Genomic DNA, 9,849 nt, shown 5'->3' on the forward strand with positions numbered 1-9,849 from the left:
TTGGTCCTGCTCCTGCTCTGATCCAAAAACCACTCAGAGACCTTCTGGCTCAGCAATCACTGGTGCAGTTTATTCACAGCATGGAATCCCACCACCTTCTTACTATCTACAGCTTGGGGGTTTCAGCCTTAAGGGCTTCTCAATCTCTGCAGCCAGGAGGGAAGAGCTACCCCTCTCCTTCCACTGCATGGCTTCCCCCTTTCTGTCTGCCCCCCTGGCTTCCTTCCTTTGAGGCTTTTATGCAACCCCAGGCTAATTAAGCAGGCAGCTCTTTCCCCTTTGCCAATCAGACACAGGTTTCTCTAGGCAGCTCCAATCTACCTTACTTGGAGCTGGCATGACAAAGGGCTGGCTCAGCAGTTCCTGCTCAATGCCCTGTCACAAGCCCCCACAGCAAAACCACGTTTGAAAAACCAATAAAAAAAAATGTAAATTATAATACTGAAAAACAGTAACTCGCAGTGGGAGAAACTTCTGGTATCTAACCTGGTTTCCAACATCCCCCCACTCACCACCACCACCCACACACACAAAACCATTCTCATTCATTAAGTCATGGTGGAAGTATCTTGAATTCCTCACTGGTGCTATCTGCACACCCGATCCTATTCCCAGTGAAGTCATTGGGATTTTTCCTATTGCTACTTATATTACCATAGCACCTAGGAGCCCTAGTAATGGACCACGGCTTCACAGTGGTAGGCACTGATCTCAATGGAAGCAGGAACAGGCCTTGTACACATTTAAACTCACAGGGGACTCAGATGGTTTTCTTCGATGCTATGGTTCCTATTGTCCACATCACACTGGATTTATTCACTCGTTGTTTGGTTGTTGTTTTTTCCTTACCAGCCCCCCAACAGTTTGAGTGCTGAAGAGCCAAAAGCTCGTTTGGGGTTCTCTTTGCTTTGTTTGTTTGAACTTTGTGGATTTCTAAGTTGTATTTTACTGTATGTTACAACCATTAAAGACATGGTTTGTGCATCTTATCCAATGGTGACCTGTAGAGATTTTTTGTTTGATTTTTTTGTTTCCGATCAACCACCAGTAATTTTAAACAAGACAACATTTTCATGTGGTTTTAGAATGACGTATACATTCACTGTGGTACCTGCATCACTTCTAGTCAAAATGTGCCTCAGTTACATCAGAGATAACAGAGTAGCTTTCAGCCCAGCAAAGCCTATGGAGACCCATTCTAAGGATTCTGTACACAGCTATTTTGTCTGTTAAGTGCCACTGGTAACAAAATGGCTGCAGGAACAGTAGGTTTCTTAGAAAAATCCCTTTTTGAGAGTTACGCTGTAGCTGTGCTTTCCAATCAGATTTACATTTTACATGTCAGGTGCTATAAATGAGAGCTAAATTTTCATTAATAGGCAAAGGAAAAACATATTAAAGAAAACCACATGAAGAAAACAGAGAGATGAAACTCTACCAAACGTGCTTCCTTCACTATTAAAACCAATCAGCTTTAAAAAATTAAATTTTCTTTTTCAATGTTTTTCGTTTCATTTTCAATACTTGTGAGAAGAGACAGGAAGGTAGCACTGAAGACTGGGGTCCGCACAACAGAGCATCAACAACAAAAACAAAACCCATCTGTGAAAGATCAAGTTCTGTCCCAATGCCCAGTCAACATGCCTCAAGCTCTGTCTTGTGGGATAGGCTGGAGAGAAGGTACTTTGCCTTCCATGTCCATTCAGCCATTGGCCTCTGTGCTAACTTCAGTTACCTATGGTGATATTTGTGAGGTGGACATCGATCCAATAAGAAATGTGATGAGTCAGCACACTCATTTCAACAGTGGTCAGAGAGAGTCACTGTCCATTTCAGTCAGATTTTCACAAGCAGCATAGGCTCTGTGTCCATAGAATGACTCTTTTCCCATGAGACCCCAACTTTAAAGTCATTTCAAACATTCACATTGGCATGTTAGACTCACATGTTGCTTTCACACTAGTTTCACTAGAGAAAATAGGACCATGTTTGTGCCTTCATCACTATTTTTGTCTTTTTACTGCACTGAGGAAGCTAGAGATAGCATGGAAGTTAACCGACGGTTAGATCAGTACACCACATGTAAAGATTTATGGCCCTATCCTGTTCCTAAGTTACAGCTCTGATCCCAAAACCTCTTGTACTTGGGCAGATTGCTGCATCCAAGTGCAGACCCATTAATTCAAACACAGAGGCACAGTGGTCAGCTTCCATGCAAGAAGTTGCAGGATCAGACCTGTGTCATTGGCACAACTCCCACCAAGGGGGAAAAATTAGGCCAAAAAGTAGGGCACACATCGATATCTTTAGGTATCACTGTCATCACCACCAGCCCCAGAAGAAACAAGCCCAGGTTAATTGTGTACATTGTGGAATTCAAGTAGTAAGAGCAATAAAAAGTTAATTGTTGTTAGACACAAGGTAGGTGAGATAACTTTTATCTGACCAAATTCTGTTGGTGGCAGGTATAAGCCTTCAAACTACACAGAGTTCTCCAGGTATGGGGAACAAAACTGGAGTGTCCAAGCTAAATACAAGTTGGGACCAAGAGTTAAACATAAGGGGTGACGCATGTCATAGGAGTTCGTTTGAGATGGAGTGGGCAGTAAGGGCTGCTATGCAAAAGGGATTTGAAGTGGGCCATGAAGGGTTAGCAGGCAGGTGTGTATTACAGATTGTTGTAATGAGCCATGAAATCAGTGTCCCTGTTGAGTCCACGATTTTTGGCATCTAGCACTATTAAGTTGTGGTTGTTAAGAGAACCTGGTGTGATTTCATGTCTAGTCAAGTGACAAATGCCACGGTATGAAATGTGTGGTGAATAAGGGCTATTTAATATTATTTCAACAGGAGACCTCAAAGCACTTTAAAAGACGGGTGGTTTTACAAAGTATGTAATGTTAATACTAAACTAAAAGTCACTTCCTATCATTTCTTCATTGCCAAACACAGAGTCCAGGCATTCTTTTGCAACAATAGGATCACCCTGATCAAAAAGTAAACATCTTGATTCTCTGATGCAAAGTGATGTTTGCCTTATGTTTACCAAGCATCAAAGTTACAAGAAGAAGAAATGGTTAGTGGTATCAGAAATTTAACAAAGGTTCTCAAGTCTTGCTAGGATGACCAGTTGCATCCAATGAAGTGAGCTGTAGCTACGAAAGCTTATGCTCATATAAATTTGTTAGTCTCTAAGGTGCCACAAGTACCCCTTTTCTTTTTTGCGAATACAGACTAACACGGCTGCTACTCTGAAACCAGATAGCAAGTGTGAAAAATCAGGACAGGAGGTGGGGGATAATAGGTATCTATATAAGAAAAAGCCCCCAAAATCGGGACATCTGGTCACCCTAAGTCTTGCTATGAGCCTATAAAAGCCCTAAAAGAACAGCTGATTATTAGAACAAACATCTGAGCAAGTGCTATCAGCATCACAAATGTAATCATTAAGAGGCAAACCAAAGGCCCAATTCCACAAGCTTTATTCCCCAGAGTAATCCTTATATCCACTGGGGTCAATGGGATTAGTCACATGTGTAAGTACTGGAATGATCTGGACCTTCGTTTCTACTACTGTTTTGGCAAGAGACTGATTATTATGCAGAAATCCCTTTCATTCATACATAGTATTTGAATGGGCTTTAGAGGAAATTTTTCTACCATAATTTAAACAGGTACACCACTGCTACTGCAGTCTGCACATAAATCATTCATGTGTAATCTTTTGACAAATAAATGTGACGTAACTAGTACAGGAAATCCACGTAAAACAAAAAAACAGACGTTTATACAATGGTACACAGCCACAAACACTGGGAACCAAAGATTTACCTGCATTAGCACGGTTTGAGGAATGGCAATTCTATGCTGTGGAAGATCAGTTTAAAAGAGTGTGCTCTCCTTCCCAATTTATTCTTAGTTAGGCCTCCACCCCCAAATGTATAAGGTTAGACTGTTCAGCTGTTTATAAAATGTAGTATTGCACTGAAATGCACACTGCAACATTCTTCCCCGGCACTCATACGAACTATATAAGGAAATATCCAATTCCAGAGTGTTCACCATTGTGAGGATAGAGCTCTGTATACTGGAGCAGCCCCTGAGTTGGTTTCCTAAAGGCGTACTTAAATATATCCTAGGCCTAACAACATTGTACTGGACGTTGTCATCAAATGGCAGCATAGACAGCTGCCAAATCTTGCAGGCTCAGTGCTCTAATATGGAACAGCTGGAAGAGGACCCTGCATTCTTCTCTCTCAGTAAACACTGGGGGCTCTGTTCAGTATCCTACTGCAATAAAGCCTAAAGAATTTCACCTATCAACTGACAGACTTTCCCCCCTCCACAGACTATGCTTTTTGTGTTATTTTAACAGTGTGCAGAAGTCCAAGGTGTACATATTTAATCCTACAAACTATATTAAAATATCTGAGACAAGAATAGGAGGGATTATATTTATTTTGGGGGGATTTTTTTCAAATGGAATAGAACTAGGTAATTTAGCTATGTGTTTAGCCTCATCTCTGCAAAGAGTAGTTTGTGGTTTTATTTTGGAAGGTTTCTTTTAAAAAGTGTGTGCGCACACATAAAGCATGAGTTTAATTTCACTTACACAATTTTAGTTCTCCTAACTTTCACTGGTGTATAAATGAGATCAAAATCATGCCCATATATATTAAATGTACATCCCTGGGAAAGTACATGCACAGTATACACTAACTGAATTGTGTATAGCAGCCTAAATGGTCTACTAATATCTTCCCAGAGCTTCTGTGGACTATATAGAGCATTCAGAGCTGCAAGGAAAAAAAAGTGTTCAAACAGGACCTGAATGATGAAACAAATTACCATTTAACAAAAGATTAAGATATCTCAGCTAGCCACAGCTCAACAAAATACTCGTTTGTATAAGATAATGAGGAGATTCTTCTGCATGTTTCTTAAAGCAAAGCAAGCCACGTTGTCCAAAAGAAGCCTAGAAAATCCAGACTCTACGTGACCTGACTTACTTATTTCATAGGAAACTGCATGAGAGAAAAATCAATCATTCATGCTACCGTAGTTACACCACTGAATAGACTGTAGTAGTTTGCTGTGAAAAATCAAACTGAAATAAGTCATCACTAGTCTGAAACATAAAATGTGAAAAGGGAAGCTGTTAACAATGAGGCTGGTTCATTTGGAGCCCCAGCTCCCTGACCTCCCCTTTTTTGCCATCATTAGGGTATCAATCAGAGAACAATGTAGCATTCAAAATGGATTGGTTGCACCAAAACTTACCAGGGTTGTTGGCTTCCCCTTCAAGAATGTGCAGCTCAGTGCAATCTGCCAATGAATGCTCCAGGCAGAGTTGGAGGAAACGGGCTTGGGTTCGACTCACCCGCTTCAACAAGGAGAGCAAAGCAACAGTCTGCTCGCATTCATTCCAGCCTTTAAACCAACCAGCCAGCACTCCAACCTGATCTCGAAACATCATGATTAGATTGGGGTAGGGAGTGGAAGGGGAAAAAAAAAAAAAAAAAAAAACCCTCTGCAGGGGAAAAAAAAATTCCCTCCGAAGTTTTTTCCCCCGTGTCTGTCTCACAATTTTATTTATTAATCAAATGGATTTTTGGACACAGCCGTCAGCTCAGATGTGGGTCTGGTTTCTCTTCTCCTCTTTCTATCTTCAGTTCAGTGTCCTAGTGGCTTCTTGTTAAATTCCCCAAAGATGATGACACAAAGTGGCACAGGGAAACAGGGAGGGGAAATTGTATATTATATATACACACACATCTATATATATATGAATCTCAACAAGGCACAGGAGTGGGTGTATAGCTTCTTCTTCTTTCCCCTCGGGTTATTTTAGCCTAGCGTCTCCAGCTCTCTCCTCCCCTGGGTGGCAATCTGGACCTTCCACACCCGCATTCCTCCCAAAGCAAATGTTCACAACTGGAAAGAGAAAAGAATTGCTGATGATGATGACACACTTTGCAAGGAAAAGCAATGATTCAGCATGACAGCAGCAGAGCCAGCTTCCTAATGTACCGAAGGAGATTTCAGGTCAACAACATAGGGAAGGATAACGGGGGGGAAGAGGAAAAAAGGGGGAGGGAGGAAGACACCGAACCTCTAAAAATTCAGCCCACATACACAGCAACTGAGACATGCAGGCTTTGCAGCTAACGGTTTAAAGAAACCTCCCTCCTCCACAGAAAGTGGAGGAGGGAGCTCCCTGTTGCTGCCGTAAAAGGGCTCCTAGTACTGGGCAGATTCTTTAGGGACCTACCTGCTTTAAACTGGAACTGCTGCAACAGACCACTGGCGCACAAGAAAACTTACACTGCGGCTATAAAGCTCTAATGCAAAGCAGGAGCAGCCCTGGTGCCTTCCTCTCCACCTCCTCCTCCCCGGGAAGCAGCCGAGTTGCTGCAGCTCCATCTACAGCAATCAAGCATCTCTAGCCAGCCCCTTTGGATTGAGGCCCTAAGCAGCAGCAGCGTGAGACAAAAATAAACTCTACCCACCCCCGACTTCATCACACAGCCCGGCAGGCACAGGCCAGCCCAGGGCGTCTTCGGGTCCCCCTCTCCCTTTATAGGCTGCTAAAAAAAAAAAAAAATGATCACCCCCTCCTCCCCCAAGCTATTTTCCAAATATCTTCACCGATCCACTGCTCTAGCGGGCGGGGGGGAAGGGGGTGTCTCTCTCTCTCTCTCTCTCTCTCTGTCCTAGTGAAGCGCTCAGGAAATCAGCCCGCTTTTACATACGCATTTTCCACAGTCAAGGCATCGCCTTGTGACCCAAGGAGCGACCAGGTCCCTTCGCCTCAAGGGAGCTTTGCAAACTGCAAGTGAGCGCTGAGCAACGAGCCCCGTCCCTCCACATAACTGCAACCTCCCCCCCCCAAAGTTGGGCTCCTGCGGCTTTTCTGCTTCACCTAGGATGGCTCTCCGCAACCCCCCCAGCTGCTTCTTCCACTCCCCCCCGCTTTTGCCCCCAGCCCATGGGGGTGGCATAGAAGTGGGCAGGGCAGTGCCAGCCCACAGGGGGCTCTAAGCACTGCAGGGATGTTCTGGGGAGCCCCCCCCCACATGCAACACGTAAGAAGTAATAAGCCCCCCCCCGGAGTTGCCGGGGACCCCCAGCTATTGCCTAGCGCGGAGCAGGGCACAGACAAGTGCCAGGGCAGGGAGAAGAGCTTGGTGCAGCCCCAGCCCCAGGGAAAGCACGAGCCCTCCCGCCCCACCGCTGCCCACCATCTCCCCATGCGCCGGGCTCACCCCCATGCTGGCCCCCGGCTCTCTCGGGAGGCCGAGGCAGGTGCCTCGCTGCTGTCACGCGGGCTGCGGCTGGCGGCGCCCCGGCCGTGCCATGGCGGGGGAGCGGGCGGCGGGCGATCCCGCCGGGCGGTGCAGCAGCAGCAGCAGCAGCAGCGCCGGGCGCCTGGCGGGGCGAGACTGAGCCGCGCCGAGCCCCGCGCCCCGGCTCCCCACATGCGAGTCATTAGCATAACCCATTACGTCATGGGCTCGCCGCGCGACGCCCCCGCCCCCCGGGCCGGGGCAGCGCCGGGGGAGCCCGGAGCGGGCCGGGCTCGCGGCCGCGGGGCGGATCCTTCCCGCCTCGGCCGGCCCCTGCTGCGGGGCCTCAGCACCCCGGGCCCGGGCCCGCCGCGCTCCCTGCCCTGCCCTGCCCTGCGGGCTGTGTGAGACCGGGCCGGGGGCCCGCCGCATCCCGGGGGGGGGTGCTGCAAATGCACCCCAGCGGGCATCACACTGTGTGTGTGTGTGTGTGTGTGTGTGTGCTGCAAATACACCCCAGCGGGCATCACACTGTGTGTGTGTGTGTGTGTGTGCTGCAAATACACCCCAGCGGGCATCACACTGTGTGTGTGTGTGTTTGTGTGTGTGTGCTGCAAATACACCCCAGCGGGCTTCACACTGTGTGTGTGTGTGTGCTGCAAATACACCGCAGCGGGCATCACACTGTGTGTGTGTGTGTGTGTGTGCTGCAAATACACCGCAGCGGGCTTCACACTGTGTGTGTGTGTGTGTGTGTGTGCTGCAAATACACCGCAGCGGGCTTCACACTGTGTGTGTGTGTGTGTGTGTGCTGCAAATACACCCCAGCGGGCATCACACTGTGTGTGTGTGTGTGCTGCAAATACACCGGAGCGGGCTTCACACTGTGTGTGTGTGTGTGTGTGTGTGTGTGTGTGTGTGTGTGCTGCAAATACACCCCAGCGGGCTTCACACTGTGTGTGTGTGTGTGTGTGTGCTGCAAATACACCCCAGCGGGCATCACACTGTGTGTGTGTGTGTTTGTGTGTGTGTGCTGCAAATACACCGCAGCGGGCATCACACTGTGTGTGTGTGTGTGTGCTGCAAATACACCCCAGCGGGCATCACACTGTGTGTGTGTGTGTGTGTGTGCTGCAAATACACCCCAGCGGGCATCACACTGTGTGTGTGTGTGTTTGTGTGTGTGTGCTGCAAATACACCCCAGCGGGCTTCACACTGTGTGTGTGTGTGTGCTGCAAATACACCGCAGCGGGCATCACACTGTGTGTGTGTGTGTGTGTGTGTGCTGCAAATACACCGCAGCGGGCTTCACACTGTGTGTGTGTGTGTGTGTGTGTGCTGCAAATACACCGCAGCGGGCTTCACACTGTGTGTGTGTGTGTGTGTGTGCTGCAAATACACCCCAGCGGGCATCACACTGTGTGTGTGTGTGTGCTGCAAATACACCGGAGCGGGCTTCACACTGTGTGTGTGTGTGTGTGTGTGTGTGTGTGTGTGCTGCAAATACACCCCAGCGGGCTTCACACTGTGTGTGTGTGTGTGTGTGTGCTGCAAATACACCCCAGCGGGCATCACACTGTGTGTGTGTGTGTTTGTGTGTGTGTGCTGCAAATACACCGCAGCGGGCATCACACTGTGTGTGTGTGTGTGTGCTGCAAATACACCCCAGCGGGCTTCACACTGTGTGTGTGTGTGTGCTGCAAATACACCGCAGCGGGCTTCACACTGTGTGTGTGTGTGTGTGTGTGTGCTGCAAATACACCGCAGCGGGCTTCACACTGTGTGTGTGTGTGTGTGTGTGCTGCAAATACACCCCAGCGGGCATCACACTGTGTGTGTGTGTGTGCTGCAAATACACCGGAGCGGGCTTCACACTGTGTGTGTGTGTGTGTGTGTGTGTGCTGCAAATACACCCCAGCGGGCTTCACACTGTGTGTGTGTGTGTGTGTGTGCTGCAAATACACCCCAGCGGGCATCACACTGTGTGTGTGTGTTTGTGTGTGTGTGCTGCAAATACACCGCAGCGGGCATCACACTGTGTGTGTGTGTGTGTGCTGCAAATACACCCCAGCGGGCTTCACACTGTGTGTGTGTGTGTGTGTGTGTGCTGCAAATACACCGCAGCGGGCATCACACTGTGTGTGTGTGTGTGTGTGTGTGTGTGTGCTGCAAATACACCGCAGCGGGCATCACACTGTGTGTGTGTGTGTGTGTGCTGCAAATACACCGCAGCGGGCATCACACTGTGTGTGTGTGTGTGTGTGTGTGCTGCAAATACACCCCAGCGGGCTTCACACTGTGTGTGTGTGTGTGTTTGTGTGCTGCAAATACACCGCAGCGGGCATCACACTGTGTGTGTGTGTGTGTGTGTGCTGCAAATACACCGGAGCGGGCTTCACACTGTGTGTGTGTGTGTGTGTGTGTGCTGCAAATACACCCCAGCGGGCTTCACACTGTGTGTGTGTGTGTGTGTGTGCTGCAAATACACCGCAGCGGGCATCACACTGTGTGTGTGTGTGTGTGCTGCAAATACACCGCAGCGGGCATCACACTGTGTGTGTG

The 9,849-nt window shown here is 48.1% G+C and overlaps 1 protein-coding gene across 11 annotated transcripts in view; it reads right to left on the minus strand.

Annotated features, from left to right (window-relative positions):
* SAMD4A (sterile alpha motif domain containing 4A) overlaps positions 1–7,555 on the minus strand; it is a 211,581-nt gene extending 204,026 nt beyond the window's left edge. For 2 of the 11 annotated variants that reach the window (XM_043516462.1, XM_038404849.2), the window contains exons 1-2: positions 6,272–6,519; positions 5,281–5,934 (exon numbers count right to left, since the gene is read on the minus strand). In XM_043516462.1, coding sequence (XP_043372397.1) covers positions 5,281–5,476 — 196 coding nt within the window. In that variant the 5' untranslated portion in view covers positions 5,477–5,934; positions 6,272–6,519. Of the gene's footprint in view, positions 1–5,280; positions 5,935–6,271; positions 6,520–7,265 lie in introns of those variants that run through there. The other 9 variants (XM_043516463.1, XM_043516461.1, XM_043516466.1 and 6 more) reach the window with 9 other exon arrangements.
* Positions 7,556–9,849: the final 2,294 nt, after the last annotated feature.

Source organism: Dermochelys coriacea, chromosome 6 (assembly GCF_009764565.3).
Source record: "Dermochelys coriacea isolate rDerCor1 chromosome 6, rDerCor1.pri.v4, whole genome shotgun sequence".
In the NCBI taxonomy this organism is placed as follows: domain Eukaryota; kingdom Metazoa; phylum Chordata; order Testudines; family Dermochelyidae; genus Dermochelys; species Dermochelys coriacea.